The 24774-nt window shown below is 39.2% G+C and overlaps 1 protein-coding gene across 1 annotated transcript in view; it reads left to right on the forward strand.

The window, feature by feature from the left end:
• EFHB (EF-hand domain family member B) overlaps window positions 1-23969 on the forward strand; it is a 45984-nt gene extending 22015 nt beyond the window's left edge. Inside the window, exons 6-13 of the mRNA XM_045857350.1 lie at window positions 1052-1181; window positions 5314-5397; window positions 6688-6755; window positions 10221-10375; window positions 16468-16675; window positions 19166-19372; window positions 21146-21327; window positions 23751-23969. Of these exons, the coding sequence (XP_045713306.1) occupies window positions 1052-1181; window positions 5314-5397; window positions 6688-6755; window positions 10221-10375; window positions 16468-16675; window positions 19166-19372; window positions 21146-21327; window positions 23751-23924 (1208 nt within the window). The 3' untranslated portion in view covers window positions 23925-23969. The remainder of the gene's footprint in view (window positions 1-1051; window positions 1182-5313; window positions 5398-6687; window positions 6756-10220; window positions 10376-16467; window positions 16676-19165; window positions 19373-21145; window positions 21328-23750) is intronic.
• The last annotated feature ends 805 nt before the right edge of the window (window positions 23970-24774 follow it).

Here is a 24774-nt window from a genome sequence, read left to right on the forward strand (position 1 = left end):
TCATGTGTGTTTGTGTTTTGCTCCCCACTGTGCACACTTCTTTTTCTGTTTGTTCCCACACCCCCATTGTATGAAATGTCTTGGTTGTCTTTTCATGTCTGCATCAGTGTGGTATTTTCAGTAGTAAAAAAAATGTTGTTTATATATCTTCGTGAATATTATCTATTTCCTTAGGGTAAATTCCTATATTTCTGAGCATTTTAAAATCTCCCTCTTAGGACCTAACTGACCACCTGAATAGCTCCCCCAATTTACCTTCATACCCACAGAGTATGACAGTTTTCACTTTCCACAACTCCTATAGTGAGTTTGCTAATCTTCTTTTTTGGTACTTCACTGAGAGACAAATTATGATTTCACATGATTGCTTTTATTTACATTATTTGGGTGACTGGTGAGGCTGAATATCTTCTCTCCATTATATCTTAACCTTTGATCTGATCTTTGGTTTCAGTCTCACTTTCTTATCTAGAAATAGAAAACTATTGGCCATTTGCAACTTGAAAAGAAACTGCGGTATTAGGTCTTAAATACAAAGACTTCCCTGTTGGGTTCTGAACTCTCAATCACCCTACATGAGTTATTTCATTAAAATCACGTGACTTATTTATTTCACAGGAAATATGGGGGTTGCAGTATCCTGATGATGTCACCAAATCTCAGTGAAAGCAATTACAAAACACCTACCTCTCAGATCCCAGCATAGTAGAAAGGACTGCTGCATCCTAAAGCTGTACCTCCCTGACCTTCAGGATTTGTGCAATGTTAATTTTGGGCCTGCATTTCTCATCATTAATATGACTTTCTCCTACGTCACTTCCCTACTTACTTTCCAAACAGTAACACAATGAACTCCAATCCCACCAGTGTCCCGCTTCTCATGAGAGAATGCTTCTATCCTCTGTAGCCAATGTGTGCAGGTCTCTGCACTGTTACAGTTTCATTCTTTGTTCTACTCTCATTTTCAGTGTCAATGAGAACATACTGTGCTTCCTTCAAGGCAAGGTTATCTTTGTCTCGTAAGTCAGGCATCTCCCCTTTCTTTCCACAGGAGAAGCAAAGAACCGAAAGTATAACCCATCCAGTTTCCATAGGTTTAACCTGTATGGGGTCCCAACACCACATTGTAGTGACGGCCGCACCATGGCAAAAACTACATATTGGCTGCATGAACTACAAATGTAAGTTTAATGATACTAGATTCTGGCACAAGTGTTAGATACATGACATATGGACTAAAAAAAATTTATTTTTTGAAGAGGTAATTAGGTGACATGTTTCAAACATAAGATTAGTAGAAAGACGTACAGTATGTTATCTTCCAAACTGTCCAGTCCCCCCAGGGATAATCATGACACTTTGTGTGTGTGTGTGTGTGCGTGTGCATATGTATCATTTTAAAGTTACTTTTTGCCTTTACAAGCAAATATAAAGACACGTACTCATGTTTTTAATCTATGGGATCAACCCTATTGATGTTTCTTAGAGACAATGGCCTTTCCAAAGTCTACAAAGACAATTATGTCAGGTATAATTGGCCCATCACTTATCATTCAGTTTTGTTTAATAGTTATTTGGGCACCTGAGCATCTGATTAACTCTTGTAAGCTGTGATCTTTTTATGCCTTCGTTCTATATATGATGACTTCCCTAGAAAACAAAAATAAGCTTTCTTGGTTTTTCATTACCTGTGTTATATTTTATACCTAAACAAGCAGTTAAACAGTGGGAGATTAAACAATGGGAGATTGCTCATAAAATCCATATTTCTTACTATGTTTATAAAGTCAGAAGATTGGGAATACTGGTCTAATAGGTTGAAAAAATATGTCCAGATAATTCCCAGAACCTCTGAATGTTACCTTCTGTGGGAAAAAAGTCATTGTAGATGTAATTCAATTAAGGATCTTAAGATGAAGACATCATTTTGGACTTGTCTGGATGGGCCTTGAGCCCAATGACAAGTGTCCCTATAAAGGAAAGGCAGAGGGAGATCTGAGACAGAAGAGAAGACACACAGAGGAGAAGGTGAAGTGAAGGTGGAGGAGGAAGACTGGAGTGATGTGGCCTCACGTAACAAAGAGCCAAAGAACGCCAGCAGCCCTCGTGTGGGAAGAAGCAATGAACAGATTCTCCCCTAGAACTTTTGGTGGGAATGCAGTCATGCTGAGACCTTGATTTCAGGCTTCTGGCTTTCAGAACTGTGAGAGGATGCATTTCTGTTGCTTAAAGCCACCAATTTGTGGTAAAATTTTTTACAGTAACCACAGGAAACTAATATGTTGGGCCTATACTTCTACTACACATCAGGGTGGGAGTGGATTTGTTTTGCCTGCTGCCCTCTTTAAGGGAGACACCGGCCCTCTAGGTTTCCAGGCTCCAGTGTGAACACAAAGTCGCATTCCCACAGCTTGGGACGCAGCCTGCCCATCTGGTCTCTGAAAACAACAGCTCCCAGTTATCAAGGCAAAGTGCTAAGTATTTATTATTCATTTAATCCTACCGACCACTCCATGGGGTGGGTGTACTATAATTTTTATTTTACTTATTTTACAGATGAAGAAACTGACATACAGAGAAATGAAATCATTTTCCCAAGAGCATGTAGGTAGGAAGTACTAGGGGTAGGAATGAAACCCAGGCAGTGTGGCTCCAAGGGCTGCCCTTAACCACCACATCAGGTTTACAGGCACTTGATTCTGTGATCATAGACTGGAAACAATGATTTCTGTTCCATTCCCACTCCCTAATTATATGAGTTTCTGATACTTGAATTATTCACAACAACAATGCTAAAACACAAACACAAAATGAAGTTTACAATATCATAATAAACCCATATGAAATAGTTTTCTTTTGGGTATAAGAGAAAATCTTATATAATATTCATTAATTTATCATTATTAAAGTGGTTAAACTATATATAAAGGAAAACAAGAAAAATTGATTTAAATAGTTAAGGATTATATTCATAGTTAAATATAATACAGAAATTAATACTCAAAGGGAGATGACAAATATGGTTTATTCAGTTATGAAAGCTTAGAAATCCAAATGTATCAATTTATAAAAGATATGAAATAAACACATTAACAACAATGTAGTCCCTAACAATGTCCTAAGCAGAGCCTTTTGGATTATTGATAAGGACATGTTTATCACTGATTTTGCATAGTCATAGATAAATACACTGAGTACTCCAAAAATTAGTATAATGCTCTATGTTAATTACATCTGGATAAAAACACACTTGATTTATAAAAGGAGGCAATATGCACGGTACATTTCTTTCCAACTTGTTTCTACCCCCAAAGACACATTGTTTATGGAACAATGTTTTATTTGTTCTTACTTTTTGAATTTTGAGACTTAATTGGAAACTTATTGCTAAAATAATAGTATTTATTCTTTCATTTTATTGGATTTTAAAAAAGAACTCACTACTTTATTTTTCAGTATGGTTTCTATTATAAACTTGGAGTGAGGCATGTTTGTTTACATTTTAAGGCTTCTGAGTTTTATATGAACTATTTTAACATAAATTTGGTTTACTCTGAACTTTTAAGAGATACATTTCCTCTGTAAAACTACCTCTATTTATATTCTGTTTATGACTTTTTGTTTGAAGAATCAGTTAGGATCTTCAAACAATAGGGTTGTGTGTATGTGTGTGTTTCTGGATGAAAAAAACTCATGGGCACACAAAGGACTTTATTCTGAGTTGGTTAGTAAATGACATGAGGTTGTGTAATGATGTTACAGTGATTGATATTCTGACATGCGTGGCTACTCACAGATACTTCCTGATTCTCCCACAAACTTAACCTTGAAAAGGGTAGACTCCGTGATTCAGGTCCTAATCTTTATCATTCTTCCATGTTCCTAATTATGTCTCTTGGAGCTGGTTTTTAAATTCACTGAGCCACAACAGCCAGGGTGGAGCTGGTTTTTAGATTATCAACTTCATTTGTTCAAATCATTCTGACTTTACCCGTATTCTTTTCTTTCTTTCCTTTGTGAACTAATGAAATGTAAATGAAGAAGTAAGAGGTGACTCACTTTATAGTTCATTTTTTGTTTCTCCACAGAGTGTCACTCTTCCCCAGAAATTTATTCAGCTCCATACTTCTATAGCACAGGAAATAGTTTTAAAAGAAAATGAACTTTAAGAATTTTGTGTTCATTGTTTTCATCTTAGCAAAACAACATAGAACTTATTAATTTTAATGTTATTAGATAGTAGTGTTATAATTTTACAGTTCTCAAAGAAATCTTATTCATTTAATCACAATGAAGAAACAAAATGATATTACAGAAAATTGGCAAAATAAAATCACTAGTAATCCTGTCATTTTAATTCAACCATTATTATCTTTTTAATGTATTTGTTTCTAGTGTGGCTTCCTGTATAGATTTTTGCATAGGTTAAATTTGAGTGCAATTCCATTTTATATCCTTTTCCACTTAACATTAAATAATGTTATATTGCTGTGTATGCTTCATAAACAACATTTAAATTACAGGCTGTGTATTCTTGTTAATATGACATAATATAACTATCCTTCATGATCGAACATTTAGATTCTTTTCTGTTTTCCATTATAGCCAATGATGCTACATTTTTATAAATATAACTTTTCCACATTTTCAATTTTTATGTGGATTACCTTCTTATGATTTGTTCCCAGATATGTATAAAAGAGAATGAACATTTTTATGTTTTTTGAATCATATTACTAAATTATTTCCAAAAGAATTATAAAGTAATAATCTACAAATGTTTTGCTATACTTTTTGCCTATTTAGATATTTTTCTTTCTCTCTCTCTCTATATATATATGCTTATGTACTATAGTACATAAAAAGTATCACTTTATTTTACATTTCTTTTATTACTAGACAGTATTATAATTTCTCCATATATTTGCTTACTAGATGTTTTTTTGTTTCTATCTGTTATTTATTTATTTATTTAATCAATGCTTACATTTCTTTTAGCAATTTCAAGAGTTACATTTATAATAACATTGTAATATTAACAATTTGGTTTTGTTTACTGAAAAATTTTTTAGTTTGCTTATCTTATTCTTTTATAAAAAATATATATTCTATTATAAACTTACTGTTACAATAGAATATAAGAATGATAGAAGGATGAGCACAGAGCTTTCTTTTTAGCATATAATTTGTTTTGAAACTGGATTTATTTTTTTGATGGCCCAAATTATATTGTATTTTTCCTACCGTGTGTATATTTGGCAGCCAAGGATACTTTAGGTAGTGGAGATACCTGACAATTTTCTAATTTTCTAGGAAAAGAGGAGCTAAGATTGTATCCAAGAGAGTTGATGATTTCAAAGAAAAGTTTCAACATAAGCTTGGAAAAGTTTTAGATCCGTAAGTTAACGATTAACTTTGAATTGACAGTGTCTGTGGGTGGAATTTAAAAAGTACTCTTGAAGTAAATGTTGGTTTGTGTTTTATTAGTTCCTACCCATTAAATAAGAAAGCCACCCATCAGTAAATGAATGGATCAAAAAACTATGGTACATTTACACAATGGAATTCTATGCAGCAGAAAGAAAGAAGGAGCTCCTACCCTTTGCAAAAGCATAGATGCAACTGGAAAGTATTATGCTAAGTGAAATAAGCCAGGCAGTAAAAGACAAATAACATATGATCTCACCTTTGACAGGAACCTAAAGAACAAAACAAAGGAACAAGAAAAATACAACCAAAGACACTGAAATAAAGAACAGACTGACAGAGTTCAGAGGGGCGAGGAGAAGAATTTTCAGGGGAAAAGGGGAAGGGTTTACAGGAACGAGTATAAGGACGCATGGATAAAAACTAGGGGCGGGTAGAAATGGGAAGGAGGAGGGGAGGGTTGGGGGGTGGGTAGGGATGGGAGTAAAAGATAGAAAATTGTACCGCAACAACAATTTAAATAAAATTTAAAAAATTATTGAAAAAAAAAGAAAGCCACACTTTTGTGTCTGTCAGGGAACTCTAGCAGCTTCTTTAGATTTGGGGACTCCAGGGAAGTGCTGATTCCTCTGAGATGGAGACGGCGTTTGGAGAAGAGGGAGGGAGGGTTTTTTAAAAAAATTATTGTATTGTTGTTCAATTATAGTCGTCTGCATTCTCCCCTCACTACTCCCCCCCCCACCCCAACCATCCCCACCTCCCTCCCCTGATTCCACCCCCCTCCTTGCTTTTTTGTCCATGTGTCCTTTATAGTTGTTCTTGAAAACCCATCCCTTCTTCCCCCCATTATGTCCTCCCACCTCCCCTCTGGTTACTGTCAGATTGTCCTTAATTTCAATGTCTCTGGTTATATTTTGTGCAAAGCTTTATTTCTGGGGTTTCAGAAATTTAACTTGTGTTACATTTTTCTCTCTCTTCCCCATCTCTGGCTGTCTTTTTCTCTATACTCCCATAAATCTGCTTTGAATATGTCCTGTGTTTTTCTTTTTAAATCCGGGCTACTGAAAGCCAGGGAGAGCATTCAGCCATTGCTAATGCAAGTGGAAGATTAGAGAAAAGATCTGTGAGAACTTCTGTTTGATCTTCATAGTTTGGTTATAGGAGAAAATATGGGCTATTAAAAACATATGGCAAACATTTTAAATTCCAGGGATGGCATGTGGTGGGTATTTTAACTAAAGGATTTGTTTTCTTTGATAGCATTGCGGAAACAAGGAACATTCCCCCAGACCACACATTTGGAGCCTGTATCCGTCCTGAGGACTATGGTAAATATATCAACTTTCTCCTTACAAAACAAACAACACCCCCCGCCCCACACACATCAGTGCTACACAGTTAAGTTCACCGTGTCTTCTCAAAGCTTCAAATTTTAGAGGCTTAAAATATCATGTGAATATTCATGAGAAAAGTTTGTAGCACAAGAAAAAAAATTTTCACATTATGTTTGAGATAGGCACAGATTAAAGCTGTTGCAATGAACACCTCCAGTCAGCTAAGGCTCACAATTTTATTTAGAAAATAAATGTGGCTGGTATTAAACAAGCCAAAGTGAGATGAGGCAGCCTTAATGAATTGAACGTTGTACTAGGTCCTTGCTCCTCAAGGTGTGATCTGCAGCCTGGCAGTATTGGTCCCCTGTCCCCTGCAAGCTTCTTAGAAATGCAAACTCTCAGGCTTCACCCCAGATCTACCAAATCAGAAAATTGCATTTTAAGAGTATCTCCAGATAAATTGTAGGCATACTCCAGTTTGAGAAAGCACTGTGCTTTACAATCACATGATTAAGAGCCACTTTCTTCCCACCAGCAAATCAATTAATCAATTCATAAAGTGGCTGTAGAAACTTACCAGGGTTTTGTCTTTATTTCTAAGCAATGTAAACCGCAGACATCCAAAGGGAAAACTATGCTAAAGCTGATCAGGATTGGGCTGCATATCAGTGGTTTTCAAAATAAAGCCTGCAGAAATCACTCTGGGACTTTATTAAATATGCAGGTTTCTGGGGCCCATGCCCCGTTAGCCTGACTTAGTAGGTTCTTATATACACTAAAGTTTAAGGACCACTACTGAAAATATTTTAGCTAAAGTCCACTCGCTCATTAAATAAACATTTATTTTTATGCGAGCTCATGCAACACAGTTTTAGAGCATCATTAATTGCCACATTAGGAGATTGTGTTTTGGTTCTGTTTCTGTTTTGGGTTCTGTTTTGGTTCTGTTTGGAACTGTTATATGTTGAATGCATGCCTGTTCATCTTAGAGCTCTTTGCACCTGTAGAGGGGGACAGAGATGATTTAGGAAGCTCATCACTTAGCCTGGAACCAAGCAGGGACGGATGGTAAACTCTGAGGGCAGGCTGCATGTGGTAGGTGCTCTGGCTTGCTGTGTGTTGGGTCCTCCAGATCTAGCACACAGTGCACTTTTCACCAAAATCTGTAGTATGAATCAATTTAACATCTGGACAACATTGGCAAGTTTCCTGATCAATGTTATCTTTATAATTGGAATGATAAGATGGTGTTATAAAATGAAAAGGAAGGATACTGACATTAATAATTTAAAAAATATGTAAAGATAGTATCAGCCTTGGTGCTGTGTAATGTAAGTGGGAAAGGGGACTAGGTGCCCTCTCTGAACTTTTTCTGGTGCTCATGGATGGACACGGTTTACTCTACATTCTAACATTTTGTGACTATTATTATGGTCAACAAATAGCATTTATTATTTGGGAACTCCAGGGTCTGCCTGCTTCCAGGATATATTGGTTTCTTTACTAGGCCCAGATTTCTCCTTTATCCTTACTTAGGGAAGCAAAGGCAGCTTTACAAAGAATGCCTCCTTCTTAGGACCTGGGGTCACTGGTTAAGATACTTCCAGGAAGAGCACAAAGGCTGTGGGCGGCTTCTGGAATGCACCAGGGCAGAGGCAGCATAAAGGAGGATCCAAGGCAGGTGTACAGTGGTGCAAGATGGGAATTGTTTGTAGACTGAATACAACTGAGGCACTTGCTCAGTCTTTCTGACTGCCATGGTGTGACAGCTGGGTCATGGATCTCCCTCTTAGGGCCAGAGTTTGTATTCCCAATTTCAGCTGTTAGACATGGCCCTCGAGTAATTGCAAGTGACTCGACATGTGCTTCATAAACAGTCTTTCAGGGCCAGGCCAGAAACGGGTATTAACCTATGTCTCACTCACCAGGCAATTAAACCTGCTGGGGTTGTGGTGGGAAACCTGAGTGGAGCTGAAAAACAACCATTAATTGTTATCTTTGGATGTTAATGGAGAGGGAAGGCCTCTGAAGATAAAAAATGTGCAACCAAGATCCATCTCCTAGAAGAGTGAGGACCTCCTTTATACAGAATAGTTATCCCAACGGTTTATATCTGGGGAAGAAGTGTGGGGAAGGAAAGGAAGCCTTGCTTATCTGTCAAAAATCACCCCTAACCATCTCGATTTACTCTCCCAGAGCCTTACTTGTGTTTTGTACTCTTCGAGGTGGTCTGATGGTAGCCAATCCCATAGGAGATGGCCTTGGTCTAATGCACTTGCCCAATTCCTGGAACCAGCATTGGTTGTCGGCTTCTCACCTATACCCTAAGTATACTCTAAGCATACCTGATTAGCTCCTGATTTTATAATAAGAAACTGAAAGGTTCTATAAGTACCTATTAAGAGAGACTCTTGACAGAGCCTAATACAGAGTTTTGTACAGAGTAGGTGTAAATATTAGTTGCCCTTCAACTGTAGCCAATGTTGTGATTTAAATTAATCTATCCAGGGTATGACATTGAACAACCAGCCTGACCCTACTCCAAATAAACAGGAAGGGGGTGGGGTGTAGGTCAAAGGAAAATGAACAGAGGCAGAAGGTCTCTTCTGGTGACATGCACCAAGTCACCATATCTGAGGCAATTCGGTCAACTCTAATCTGATTTCTGTCAACATTAACATCCAAAGAATGTTTTCCAAAAGAGAATGGCAAGGAATAGGTTTGGAGGCTGTGTGTGTGTTTGTACTTTCTTGTGTCATAATTTAGTGAAGTTCCTTTAAGTCGTGAAGAGTAAATGGAAGCAATGGCCAGGGACAGGGGGATGTAGCAGGTGGATTGGGGAGGTCATTACTTCCAGATAACGGAAGGGTCATCGCGGGTCAGGACTCTAGTTTAATGGAGATGTGGATGGGGTAGTGGTGCTGGTAGTGGTATAGGGAGAAGCAAGGCTGAGAAATGGGAACCTGATCTGCAGACTGAAGGCAGACTAGAAATGCATATTAGGAGGGAGTAGGGAATTTGAGCCCAGTTTTTACAAGGGCTTCCAGAGGTGAAGTCAACTCTGGGGCATACAGAGTGGCCCCCACATGGAATCACCCCAGCTTTCCAATCCTGAGCATGGTAGACAAATATCTGCTAAGAGGCAGTCAGGCCTTCACTGTCAAGAAATACAACTTGACAGCTGAGAAGGGCTAATGATTCCCCCACAAGATTTATCTTACAGATTTTTTTCATCAAACAGAGAAATTACATAAAACAGAAATATTAATTTTTATCAATTACTTTATGCGCTTTCCTATATATAAAATTTGATCTTGCCGGAACATAGTGTTGGAGTTAGGTATGAGGTTTTTCATTCACAGAAGTTGCTCAATCACACTCTCCCTCTTTCTTTAGGATGGAAATACTATTGACAAAATTTAAATTCAGGTAAAGGACTTTTTGTCTCCTCTTCAATAGGCGCTGATGATCTCATCTACAATAGACTCCCGGGTGAATATCGCCGAGGCAAGGATAGGCAGCGAGCCCTGGTTGCAGCAGTTCGTCATCGCCTGAAGAGCGTGAACTTCCAAAACTTTGACACTTTGCTGGCAGCCTTCAGGCACTATGACAAGGCCAGTAGTAGAGCGGAGCTTTTTGGTCTGTGCTTGGGGTTACAGATCCCTGCAGGTTGGTGCAGACCAGGGGTCAGGGAGCTATGGCCTGAGGGTCAAATCCAGTTTTTGTAAATAGTTTTATTTGTATTTAAGTATTGTGTATGGCTGTTTTTGCATAACAAATACAGAGTAGTGCATCATAGGCTGCAGGACCTGCAAAACCTAAAATATTTATGTTTTTGATCCTTAACAGAAAAAGTTGGCTGACTCTTGGAGTAGATCAGTGGTTGTCCAAGTATGGTTCTGGTACCACCATCAGCTTCGTTTGGGAATGTGTTTGAAAATGCACAGTGCAATGCCCACTCCTACTGAACTAGGAGCTCTAGGGTGGGGCCTAGCAATTGTGGTTTTAACAAGCCCTTCAAGTGATTCTGGTGCACATTCAAGTTTGAGAAGCACTGTTGTACATGATTAAGTGTATTGTGCTGGGAGCAGGGGGAGGGAAGTGCTGTGGCCCTGGGGAAGGCTTCTGAGGTAGAGACAACCTACACCTAAATCCGAATATGTACACGTAGTACCATCAACCTAGGTCCCAGTCAAACTTAGACTGTCTCTCCCCCCGGGGAGCAGGGTGTGGTTTCAGTTTTGAGAAGGCAATATACCATAATTCAATTTTCAAGCTACTCTAAATTTTATCTTTTGGTCAAGTCAGATCAGTCTAGAGCTGCATAGTTACCTGACACCATTATAGGTTATCTCAGGATTGTTTTATCAAGCTGCATGCCTTTAGGTTACACTGAGGAACACTGTTATATAAACTGCTTGTGAAACACAGCTCATTTTTGTTAATACGCCCACGAGACTATTTATTTTGGTCATGTGCATCCTCTCTATGAGGAAATCTCGTTCTTTCTACAGGAAATAACTGTGCTTAATCTAAGAATTTGGCTTGTTTTACTTCATGAACAACATGAATTTTGTAATAATTGCTATATCTTTTTGACTTGGCACCCAGGAAGCTCAGAACCAATTCAATGTAACCCATCTAATTTGTGAACATGATCTCATAGCATACGTGTTGTATGATCTTTTTATTCAGGTTTTATCTTAATTTTTTCCATCTTATATTCTCTTTGCCTTGATTTCCTCACTTTTGTTTTGGCTCTGTTTTTATCTTGTACTTATGTTTACTTTTATCAATTGTATTTATTTTCCTCAGAACCATTTTAGAGTGACTCTAATATAAGCAAATAAATGTTTATAAATAAATCTGTGATGATGCAATGTATCATAATCTTGATATGAGAAGAGAGAGCAGAATAATTTTAGTTTATCTCAGAAATAAAAAATACAGTATTCCTATTTCTCTTCCACTATTGAGTGCAATTTTGAAAGAGTTACACATTATATTTTTTTATCTTGAAAGAATCTTGCTCACTCATTGGCTAATTAATTCTAAGTCCATTTATTTTATTTGCTTTTAGATTAGGGCTTGTGTACTTGTGCAGTACTAATGAATAAAAAGTGGGTTAATATTCTCATTTATGTGTATGTAATTATGTAGAGACACACACTGATCAGTCATCAACTACATTTTTCATGAAGTTGTGTTTAAAGAAAATATAAGTATTCAACTGTTTCTCTGTTTCTTAGTAGAGAGTAATAGCTATTTGCAGGTAATTTAAAAAGGATTATTCAGAATTAAATGCTAAAACAAGTACATTTTAAACTTAACTCAAATCCAATTGTCTTACAAAGATGATATCCAGGGAAATTTATACAGCAGTGATATGAATAAGAAAACCTACCACAATACATAGTGCTCTGCTTTTAAAATAATCTTCATTTTAAATGTAATTATAGGCAAGATGATCATCTCAATAGCTGTTGATTATCTTAGTGAACCAGCAGGCATATTCCTTGTGATAAAATTAAATTAAGCAGGGAAGAAATTACTGAGAATTATTTAATGCCGATACACCTTTTAAATAGTGAACTTTTAATCTGCACAATGTAGTGCTCACTGTCCTTGAGGAGCTTTTTTCTGAAAGGGTAATAAGATGTGGGTCTTCCTACAGCAGCTGTAGGATAATTTTTGATTATTTGAATCTTATATTGTTGAATGCTCATTTTTAGTTTAATGGCAAAACAAAACAAAAGAGAGCAAATAAAATAGAGGATTAATTCTGCTATTTATTGAACACTCCCAATCCATTAAACATTATTTTGAATAATGTGGACTTTCCACTTAGGGAACTTAAAATCCAGAGGGGAAAATAATGCATCATGTCCAAGAGTGGTCACAAGAAACCCCCAAATTTTCAAAATAGGTTTATATAATTCTTACTCCTTTTATCTGATTATTATCCAGATAAATTATCAGGAAGTAGCTGAGATGAATGGGTTCCTTTTAGGGGACAACAGCATTCAGAGACAAAACTGCTTTACTACAAGATGTATGAGCAGGAGCTGATAAGGAAGGGAGTCAATTTTTGAGAAGGCTGTTCCAGAGCTCAGTAGTACCAGATGGCTGTAAATAGTTGAGAACAGGAAAGGTTCATTAAATACCTTGCTTAACTCATTGTTGAGTAGCTTTTGTGCTGTAAGGCACAGCACTGTCAGACTGAAAACAGTCCAGAAAGCAAAGCACATGACAGATTAATTTCATGGGCCATACTGCAGCGGGTTGATTAGACTTGAACAGCAATTCCATAACTTGAAAATGTGTCAACAGTGGTGAAGCACCATTAATAGCTCTGAGATGGGAAGAGATTCGATGTAGTCAGCCTTCCAGTAGCATGGAGCAATGCCTTGTGTGTGATGTGTCCTCCCTCATCATGAGACAAATGGGTCAACCTTTGACAGGAGTCGCAGTTTGGCCACAGTGGTGGCCTCTGCATCGGAAACACAGAGTGCTTTACCCTGTGCCTTGTCTGTTACGGTGGGTGTGGTGCCGTGTCTGGTACAACAATGGATCTAGGCGGCAATGGTGGCAATCTGAATGGTTCAGGCTCAGTCAGAAGCTGGATTCCAGTTATTCTCATTAGAGAATGGACCCTTCTCATGGTCATCTATATGAATTACCCAGAGAGCTTATTCAGTAACCATGATTTGTTTCCGTAGTTTACAGGCTCCAAAAGGAGTGTCTTTAATCTTTCAGTCTGTAGCTTTCCAAGTAGCAAACCACACTGGCAGGCCGTTGGCAACAGTCCAAGAGTCAGTAAAACTGTAGTGGGTTCATCAAAGGGAGGATTGCCCAAAGCCATGGGAATGGCCCTGAGTTCTGTTCACTGAGTAGAGTGGCCATGTCTATTTTTGGTCCCTCAGAGCTCTCATTGAGGTTCAAAGCCGCAGCAGCCCAGTGAAGACCATTGGCTCTCAGGTTAGTGAATGAGGCCCCAGTGCTTGGAGAGCCTCAGTGAGCTGAGGGTCCTGTTGAGCCAGTGACTTTTGCTCTAGGTAGCAAAGATGAATAAAAATTTCCCCCAAAGCATTGCTGCCCTTTTTCATGTAAAGCTTAGATGTTACTGGGGCCAGACCGGCTGCCTTCTTGAGTATGTCATTACCATGTCACAAATGGGGCTTGTTAGGCCCTTTCTACCTTGCTAATCATTGAGTCTAAGTCAGCTCCCTTCAAAATGTTGATCGATCTGTCAAGTCACAAGGCCTCCATGGGTCAGGTGTCCAGTTTCAACAATAGCTCAGTAGCTGGCTAATAGCTGCTTTTCAAAAGGTGTCCACGTAGTTATAGGGTAAGGGGAACAATGAGTCTTAAACCTCAAGGGGCACTTCCAAGTGGAGGTTGCCTCTCATTTCCAGTGGCTCCAAGTGGCAAAATCATTAGTCATGGAGACTTGTAGTTCAAAGGGGTCGTTTGAGCTGTGGGGTCCCCCAGGTATTAATGCTGGCAATTCTCTACATGTGGCTCTTCTTAATCATAAGTGCCCCAGCTCTTAAGAACATTCACAGTACAGGGATGCAAAGTATCAATATCAATTATACATTCATATTGGAAGCCACAGAAACATACTCTTGCTAGCTTTCCTTCTCCACTTCAAACAAACCCTGTCCCCTCACCCCCGCCCCTGATGCATGTAGATCTCTCCCCAACCCTGCAGACTGAGGAGGAGGATGCCTTTAGCACCTGTATCCAAAGAAGCCACAAAAGTTTGACTCTCTGCCCACTGAAGTTTCACGACCTACTTGGACAGATGTGTGTGGCCTTTGATCTCCCTTAGGGACAGGGAGACTTGAGTCCCACATCTAGTCATCCTTCTTCTTACAGCTGCTGAGGTTGGGGTACGGCAAGGGAGAGATCGAGGGTCCAGAGGGAGAGAGAAGCTCTGCACCAGTGAGAAACATGCTTTCAGTTTTGAGTGGTATGGTGGCGGCAGGCAGCTCAAAGGAACAAACCACCAGAGTTATCAGGCCACACAAATGAAAAAAACCACCGGTGTTTTCAGTCTACACAAAGCCCCACACTGGGCCGCAAGGCCACCATTAGTTACACCATCTATTTCAGTTTTGAATACCTCTTGATTCAACAGCCACAGCCCATATTGCTTTTTAGTCAGGGCTGTGGGGTTTGCATTTTTGGTTGACTTGGGTTTGCTGCAGAGGCTTTTATAAAGGAATCTATTTTAACCCAGGGCATTTGTAGCTCCCTTGTTAAGATAATACATTTTAATAGCAACGGATGCATTAGAAAAAAAGAATATGTTTTAAATTCTCATTCTGTTTCAACATAAGGGTCAGGGACATTTTCCAGGCCCACGGCGCTGATGACAGGGATTTATTTAGAATCACTGGGTCATTTCTCGGTCTCCAGGGATCATGTTTATCATTGTAAATCCAATCCTGGGCATATGAGCTGAACACTAGTCAGTGAGTCATTTATGGTTTCCCTGGTCTGCCTCCGAGAACTCTCTCTCTCTCTCGTTTATATTTTCTCCTTTCTCTTACCGTTTTTCTTTTTCTTCTTCTTCTGTTTCTTGCTTACATTGTATTTTGTGTCAGAGAAATCTTTCTGAGAGGGTCGAAGCCCCCTTATAACAGCCAGGACCAGCTGGAAACACACAGATCCTTTACTGTCATCTCCGAAGGGATTGAAGGTTGGCTGCATAGACTACAGGAGGGGCTGAGTGGTAACACACCCCAGATCTTGTCATTCTTCCTTAACGAGGGCTGTGTGCTCTGCCTCCTCATGTCCCAGGTGGATCAGCCGGTTTCTGCCCAGAGCCATCATAAATTTCCCTCCTATCACACTCAGCGTAGGTGCTCCTATATTTAACTATTCTCTGAAAGGGGGTGGAAACTTCCCCTCCTGGGCTGACCACCAAAATGGTAGCAGGTTCCTCTTGCCCATAGGGGCGTTAATAACAAGCAAGCAACTGTCTTTGAGTCCGCCTCCCTGGACTTGGATGACAGCTACTTCCCCAATTTCTTCTCATTACCAGGTAGTGAAGTGGAGGATCATTTGCTACCCCATCGGGACACCAGAACACTTTGAAAGCATGAAACGTTGTAGAGAGCTGTCAAAAGTACACAACACTGGGCAGATGAAATGGCAAGCGTGAATCGTGGCCACATCTGCTCCACCACTGTGTGAACAGCATGATTTAAATGAAAAGATTATTACATAGAATGAGCAGAGATTCTAAGCCACACCCTGCTCCAACCAGGGCTGACACCACGGCACATATTAGGTCGACACAAAGACCAATCTCGCTTAACATTTGACTCCTCATTTGTGAAAAATAAGACAAATTCATTGAATTTATGTGATAGAACTTCCTTTTTTTCTTTTTTTTTAAAAAGGATTTTATTTATTTTTAGAGAGAGGAGAAGGGAGGGAGAAAGAAAGGGAGAGAAACATCAATGTGTGGTTGCCTCTCACATGGCGCCACCTTCTAGGGACCTGGCCTGCAACCCAGGTGTGTGCCCTGACTGGGAATTGAACCAGCGACCCTTTGGTTCCCAGGCTGGCGCGCAATCCACTGAGCCACACCAGTTAGTACATCTTTTTTTTTTCTTAAGTGAAATAATAGCTGTTGCATTCTCTGCTCTGGAAGGCAATGCTCACTTCACCTTTTTTGCTGCATGTCTCACAGAAAGGAGATGGGGTGATAGATAAAGCTGAGCTTCGAGAAGCTTGTGGTCAGGCCCACCTGCGCTTGGATGAGAGGCTGTTGGACCTGCTATTTGACTACTGCGATGTGGATAATGACGGGCTGATTAACTACCTGGAATTTGCAAATTTTCTTAACTGGAAAGATAAAATGCCTCTTAAAGAGTATGAAGAGAGGGTTGTCATTAAAGGTAATTTTTGAAACTTAGCTGAATTCTTAAATGGACTTTTACATTTTTATTTTTCTAGGAGTTCATCTCTTCTCAATTTCAATATTATATATTTTAGATATGTAGATTTTTATATGTGTAGACATATTTATTTATTTGCTTGTTTATGCATAGAATATCTGTAGAAAGATAGGGAAGAATTTGATAACATTTGATGTTGCTAGGGAGGGGCAACAGGGTAGCCGAAGGATAGGGTGCCAGCAAGATTCACTGTTTAACCTATATTTTGTGTCTTTTGAATTTAGAAGCATGTACTACTCCTTTAAGAAAAAAAATTGACAGCAAAAGAAGTTATTCAGAAGCACAAAATAGTATATATAGTTCCTCAGAAAGCTGTTTGAAAATCATTTCTGTAATTAGCTCTCTTCCATCAGGGAAAGTCAGTAAGTGAAGTAGAATTTGACAAAGGAAAATTTAATCTTTTAAATCTTTGAAGAAAAAAGGGAAACCATAATCTTTACATTTATTTAAATATTTTCATGATTATATATTATATTCTTACATCACTAATCATATATAGATATATACATATTTGTATGTGTATATGCACATATTTAAACATATCTAAATTGACCGTGATTCACCATTTTTATTTAATTTTTTAAATTTAATGTCAAATTTCTATGGAATGAAGAGATACTTTTATGTGTTCTGTAAACTTCATTTTCAGTTCCCTCATGCTGGTGTATTATAAATTATGAAACTATTTCTCCACTCTTTGAAATTTAGGTTGTTTCCAGACAGTTTTAACGTAATACGGGTAATGCTTTAATGATTATTAACTCTCAGCTTTGTGTTTCTAATCATATCTCATTTCTTATGAATGTTATTATTATCCCAGAAGTTAACTGTCTTTCTATATTTTTTGTTTTGCTTTTTCTAAATGATTTGACCAATTTGCAACTTTGTCAGCCAAGGCTGGGAGACAATTTTACTGCAGCCATGTTTTATTGAATGTTATTTCAAACAGTCCTCTAATTTAGCTGCTATATAGTGATCCATCATTTGCTTTAATGTTCGAATCTTGATTATTAGAGAGGATTGGCTATTTAAGAAGGTTGTTTACAATTTTATTTTCTCTCTTCTAAAAAGTGAAGATACTACTGTTTTCATGTCTATTCCTTGGTCATGTCTTTCTGCAAGGCCATGTCAGTCTACCCACTAGGGCAGCAGGAGAATTTTCTCTACCTAATTAAGCTGTCAGAAATATGGGTGTTTTTTTTTCTTCTTCTTGGCATGACTAATGAGTAGTGGGGAAAAAGCAGAAGCCTGTTTTCAAACCAGTCTTTCAAATTGTTCTTGGATTTTGGGTCCTGACTTTGTCAGCCATTTTCAATGGAATTCTTGAGATTTTTCATCTTCTAAGACAGTGGTCGGTGCTTCAGAAGGGGCTCAGGGATTGTCTTACACCAAGTTCTCTCTTACTGTTGACTTTGGGAGGAAGGGTGAAGGGGTGGGTAAGTACTCTAAGACAGTGGCTTTCAAACACTTTTCCGAGGAACTTCTTTATTTGAACAGATTTCTGGTTTTTCTGTATGGGGAGGTGGTGGAGGTGGGGAGAGGATTTGAGGGTCTGGAATGGGCCTGAATGCTTTCATGGCAAGAGTCATTAGGTGCTGAATTCCCTGGGAGTGCAGACTTGACCGAGGCTTGTCTTCTGGTTAGCCACAGTTCTCACCTCATTCTCATACTGGGGCACCATTTGCCTTTACAAAGCTTGCTTGAACTTTTTCAGAACTGCGAGTTCCTGTAGAGAATGAAGGACCACAGCGCCCTCTACTGCTAGTTGTCAAGTTAGCAGCTCTGTTTGAAACAATGTCAGGAATGTACTCTTAAATTTCCTAATTGGTTCAGCAAAGCTAATCTGCAAAACAGGCCAGAATCTTATGATTTCAGGGTTTTCTTTTATAGACTGATTTTAAGGGAGTTATTTATAATCAGTTTCTGAGCTCATAGTGAGTTCTCATCATTTTTCCAAATGTTGCAACATACGGGGCTCCCCTTCCTTGGTCAGATATGTGTGGAATTCACAACTCAAAATATGTCTTTTTCTATATCCTCCTAGTGCAGAGACTTGGGAGCAACTCTGGCAATCCTATAGTTCAAGTAAAATATGAAAATAAGCACTGATTTAAAAAAAGAAGAAAGAAAAAAATAGGTTCTATATTTTCATTCTTTTGGATCTAAAAGCTTTATTCTAGAGTCAAACGAGTGGAATGGAGAAAAGAAACATTGGACCAGGTTCTAATTTCCTGGTGTATGACATTGGCCTGAACTTGCTCTTCTACAGTGGGGTGGGTGCTGGTATCCATGCAGGATTTACTACAGCCCCAGCTCAGTTTCCACCAGCAGGAAGAAACTGAATGGGAAAAATGATTTTGCTGCAGAGTTGGAAGAACCAAGTAGTAACTTCTCCCTGTACTTTCCTTCCCTTTCCCTCTTTGCTTAAAGGTAGAAAGCCAGATTGTTTAAACTCTGCTGAGGCTAATGTCCAAGAATCTGAACCAACTCTCCTGATAAAGCCTGAAGATATTGTCTTAAGTGGGGACTCAGAAAAGACCCTCCGGACACTTCAGAGGCCTAGCGATAAAGTTGCCAGTCATCATAAGACCTCTTCTTCTGAGATTAATGCGGTTGTAGGAGCTGTTCCTTCCATTTGTGAGTATGTCACCATAGTTGTTGAGGTTTAAAATGATCAGCAAATGTGGAAGTGACATGTCCTTCACCTGTCCTTGCATTAGACTTCAGACTTTACGTTTCTCAAAGCCTAGAATCTTTCATTTAATTCTGTATCCAAGCACCCAGGGGGTCTCAGTAAGTTTAGGCTGAACTGAACTATTGTTGGTGATGATCCCAGTGAAAGGATTCTCTCTATATTAATGAAATCAAAACCATCATAGATCAGAACACTGAATGGTATACATTGTAGGAATTGAAACATCACCAAGCTTTAGGAGACTTTTAAAAAATGTGACTCTTAGCTACATTCAGATTTGCGTTCAAATATTTGAAGAGCTCTAACAAAACAATTCTCACTATCTTCATTCTCTATTAGTTTGCTAGGGCTTCCATAGCAAGTACCAGAGACTGGATGGCTTAACCAACGTAAGTGTACCATCTCACAGTTCTGGAGGTTAGAAGTCCAAGATCAAGGTGTCAGCAGGGTTGTTTCCTTCTGAGGGCCGGGAGGCAGAATCTGTTCCCTGCCTCTCCCCTAGCTTCTGGTGGTTTGCTGGCAGAGCTGGCACAACTTGGCTTCTGCTGCATCTCCCCGTCATCTGCCATCATCTGCCGTCATCTTCACACGGCATTCTCCTATGTGAGTGTCTGTGTGGCCAAATGTCCCCTTTCTCTAAGGATCCCAGAGAACATACATATTATGTATGACCTAAGGATCCCAGGTCATACATAATAGGTGAGGGGACTACTCCAGTATGATCTCATCTTAATTACATCTGTTTGGACCCTATTTCCAAATAAGGTCACATTCTAGGTTCTAGGGGTTAGAACACATAAATCTGGGAAAGATACAGTTTAACCCATAATATTCTATATCTCCATATCAAGTATGATGAACATTGGTTATTAGACTATTTTATGTTGGTTAAGATCACTTCCTTGGACTAAGGACATGTTTAAGGATTTACATATTTTTTGTAGCTGGATTTTATAGACTTGCTATATGTTCTGGCATACTGAGGTCTTGCTATTCTTTAGAATGATGCTGTCTATGGACAGAACTGGGGGGCATTATGCTCAGTGACATATGCCAGGCAGTGAGGGACAGATACCATATGATCTCACCATTAGCAGGAATCTAATCAACAAAAGGAATAAGCAAGCAAAGTATAGCCAAAGACACTGAAACAGAACAGGCTGACAGTGACCAGAAGGGAGAGGGGAGGGGATAATAGAGGAAAAGGGTGAAGGGTTACAGGAACAATGATAAAGGACACATGGACAACAACAAGGGGAAGGGGGGAAACAGGGGAGGGAGGTGAGGAGGGCTAGGATGTTGGGAAGGGGTGGGGGAAAAGGCAGAAAACTGTACATGAACAACAATAAAAGAAATGTTAAAAGAAATAGAATGATGCTGTCTAATAGAAATATAACTGGAGTCATATGTGCTTATAAATTTTCAGTAGCCACATTAAGAAAAAGAAAAGTAAAATTGCTTTTAACAGTATGTATATTTTTGTATATAATATGTATCTCCAAAATATTGTCATTTTAATGAGTAATCAATATAAAGTGATTAATTAAATATTTCACTTTTTGCTACAAAATGTTTGACATCCAGGGTGCATTTTGCACTTATAGCACATCTCAGTCACATTTCAAGGGCTCGAAATAACCACATGTGGCTGCTGGCTACTGTATTCTACAGCTCAGTTTCACACTGTGTGTTTTCCTCCCTCGCTGATGTCCTAGGTTATCCCATCCACGGTGTTCCAACCATTCGGTCTGATATTCCTGCCCCCCGATTTCGCCGCATCAGCGACAGAACTGACTATGGTGAAGAGGGCAATGCCTATTCATTACTACATCCTAGCATCTTTGGCCAGAAAGGAGTGTTTGAAAGAGACTTCTTCCAGAGCAGATCCAAAAAAGAGGTACAGCATATTATTTCAAAAGGGTCGAAAGAAATGTCTGCTTGACATAAATACATACATGTAGGAATGTTTATATATCAACAAGTACTGACTATTAGACCTTATAAAACTTGAGCTTTTATATTAGACATGAGAAGTCATCAGGGTCCCCAAATAAATGATGCTTGAGGGTGATGTTCAAATTGGTTGTGACATTTCGGTACGATTCTTGAAGTAGAATTTAGTCTATGATAGCAAGCATTACTTTGACCTCATATATTCACTGGGTCCTGTGATAAAAAGAAAAATGTTTTCCTAAACCGTTCAACATCATTCTTAGTTGAAAAAAGCAGCCGAAAGGATCAGTCTTTTTTGTGTGTAAGTGCTTGCGTCTCCGGAACCAGAGAGTCCGTGCGGGGCGGGCGCTCCCCACCCTCCCCTGCGCTGCTGCTGTCAAGCTCCGTTGATGATCGCAGCGGCACTGGTGTCAAATACTCGGTCCCGTACTAGGTGCCAGCCCATCCATTTTGTTTTCTCTCTTTTTTTTTCTCAGAAAACAGGGTCCTTGTATCCCAGGTGATTTTCTTCCTAGATAATCAAAGCAGGAGCAGCCAGTGAGTCACTGGGGTTCAGAGGGCCGAGGATTAATGGGAGCGCCGGGTCAGACCAACGTGGTTAGCACTGCACCAGTGATCTAGCGAGAAACTGCTTCCCCAGAACCTTCTGAGCTGGAGGGAGAAATGGTGTAAATAGACATACGAAGCCTTCTGGGACTTCGGATGAAGGGGCGATGGCTTGAAAACTTACTAAATACTAAATTAATAATGGATTCATTGCAATGATTCATTCTGTTGCGGTGGGGGAGACAGGAAGGGAGAAGCTCAGAGGACCACGCCTCCTGGTTGGTTCCAAAGAAGGAACTCAGGATCCTTCCTAGCGGGTCAGGGAAGAGGCACACCCGGTCTGTGTTTTCAGTTCCTTCAGTCACTTCAAAGGGCCCATGAAACTGAAGGTCAGGGTTGCCAAAAGAACAAACAGACAAAAAACCCTGTGAAAATCTCCTGCTTGTTTTATGAAGCCTAAAGTTCTTTTTAACTAGGAAGTCGTCCTTTAGTTCACAATTTGAGATGAAAAGTAAGACCCGAAGGCCTGGTTGGAGTTAACCTGGGAATAGATGTGGGTTTCTGTAACAGTATTACATTAGCTAATCAATACTCATTGTAATGCTGAACTTGGGAAGGCTGCCTCCTGGGGAGGGGGAAACGAAGCAGAAGAGGAGCTCTGGGATGCCCAAGGCTGACTCAGACCACGTTCACTCTGACCACGTCTGCGTCTGCGGCGTTCACTCCGCGGGGACATTCTCCACCTGCCGCTGGGCGCAGGGAAATAGCAACCCTGCAGAGGGACCTCGAGGTGTTTTTGCTGTACAGCTGCAGCTGCTGGCAGAGCTGTTCTTCGGAATTTCAAGTGTATTTGATTATACTGTTAATTTCCCACAAGGACAGATCATTTCTAGGGGATCTTTTAATTGTTGTTCAGATTCTGCTTAATAGATGTATTCTGCAACTACTCTATTTCTTTGGCTTCCCTATTCCCTAACCTTTCATTTCCAGTTCCCTCTTTGCTTTTTCCCCCCCTGGTACACTTTATAGTAAATGTTTTTCCTCTTTAAAATTTAGTTTCTTCTTTGTTTGCTTGTTTCAAATCTTTTATTCCCCTCTGCTCATTCTAATGTTTCTTTTCACTGCTAATTCTTAATCGTTCCTTTCTTATACTTTCTCTGGGACTTGAGAAGCATATGTTCCCTCTTCCTTCATCTCTTTTAAAAATTATTATTGCAGAGTGAGTATTAATAACCAAAGTTTGCTGGTTTTCAATATGCTCAGATTTCAGTCTGCTCAGTTGCTTGTGCATGCACAATCTCCCTGGCAGTTGCACACCCAGAACTAAAGTTTGCAACAGGCCAGTTAGAGGTGTTTTATACACATTCTTATTTAAAGAAGAGAAACTAATTTTCAAGGGGCTTGTATGACATAAGATCACACTGACAAGAAGTGACTGAGACGGAACTCAAATACAGCACGTATTCTATTTGTAACTCTCTTTGCTGGAATTTGCCTGCCTCCCTTTAAAATAACCAAAAACATTTAGAGTTGAAAGCAGTTTTATACTTTGGCTATTATAGTTGAACACCCTCATATTCATCTTCACAAAATTCCTCCTGAAATGAAAGTCCTGGAATTTTGATATTTGCTCATTATATGTAATAAGCGCGTTCCCGCGCGCGCGCACACACACACACACACACACACACACACACATTACCCCCCTTTTTCCCTATGTACCTTTTCTTTTGGATAAATATTTGTAGTCTTACATGTTATAAACATGGCAAAAATACAAATTTATAAACATAAATCTTGACTTTCCATGTTTTCTTCTAGATTGCACAGATACTATGTAACATCGGTGTCAAGCTTTCTGATGAAGAATTTGAGAATGTATGGAACCTTGCATCCAAAAAACATCGCAGAGGAGAAGTTTGTATTGAGAACATCAGAAATGCCCTCGATGAGCTGCAACATGCAGACTGGATCAAGCGTAAAACAACCATGTGATATTTTTGGAGTTTATTCACTTAAATAAAAAAATTGTTAAATCTGTGTTCATACAAAATGTTCATTCCATTCCAATTTTAGCTCTTATGTCATCAGTAATCACTGTGGCAGGGCTCATACACCTGTATGTATTGCTAATAAGTTAGATTTCAGATTTTTAAATTTATTTTATTTTATTTTATTTTATTTATTTTATTTTATTTTGTTTAGCACCAAAGAACTTGACAAGTGCTTCACGAAAGCCATGGTTTGGAATGACATTAGAAGTTTGTCATGTTTGGTATGACTAAGAATTCATTGCATTTTAGTTGGTTTGTCTGAAGGTCTGGTCTGTGATGCCAGGTTCACAGAAATTTCGCCTTCCACATTCTGTTCATTTTCTCTTTGGGCGTCACTATAAAAATGTAAGCTTAGTGGACTTTAGTTTCTTTGAGCATCTGAGGAAACGGACTTAATCACAAGGAGCAGAACTTAGCAAAAACTTGAGTTCCAGCAATGACATCATGACCATCAGTTTTTAGTATCTTTCTATGGCCTGAAAACCACGTTGTCCTTGAAGAAACCGAAGAGGACACAGCTGACCCACCGTTTAGATGTAGCTTTAGAGAGTGTTTAGTAGCAAACTCTACTGAGTCACTCCATCCCTCATGCCTCAGTTCTTTGGTATACACAGGCGATACCCAGCCTGGATGACGTGGGGATGGGGAGGTGTGTGACCCCGGCACAGCGGGATTTTTCTGTATTGTGGGTGAAATCCACGCCTGAAGCTTTATCAGTAATATAACCTGATTAATTCAATGATCAATAATGTGAATTCTATCAGTATTTCTCTGTGATAGACCTTAGCCTT

This window comes from Phyllostomus hastatus, unplaced genomic scaffold (assembly GCF_019186645.2).
Source record: "Phyllostomus hastatus isolate PE091 unplaced genomic scaffold, TTU_PhHast_1.1 phas_scaffold_129, whole genome shotgun sequence".
Taxonomy (NCBI): Eukaryota; Metazoa; Chordata; class Mammalia; order Chiroptera; family Phyllostomidae; genus Phyllostomus; species Phyllostomus hastatus.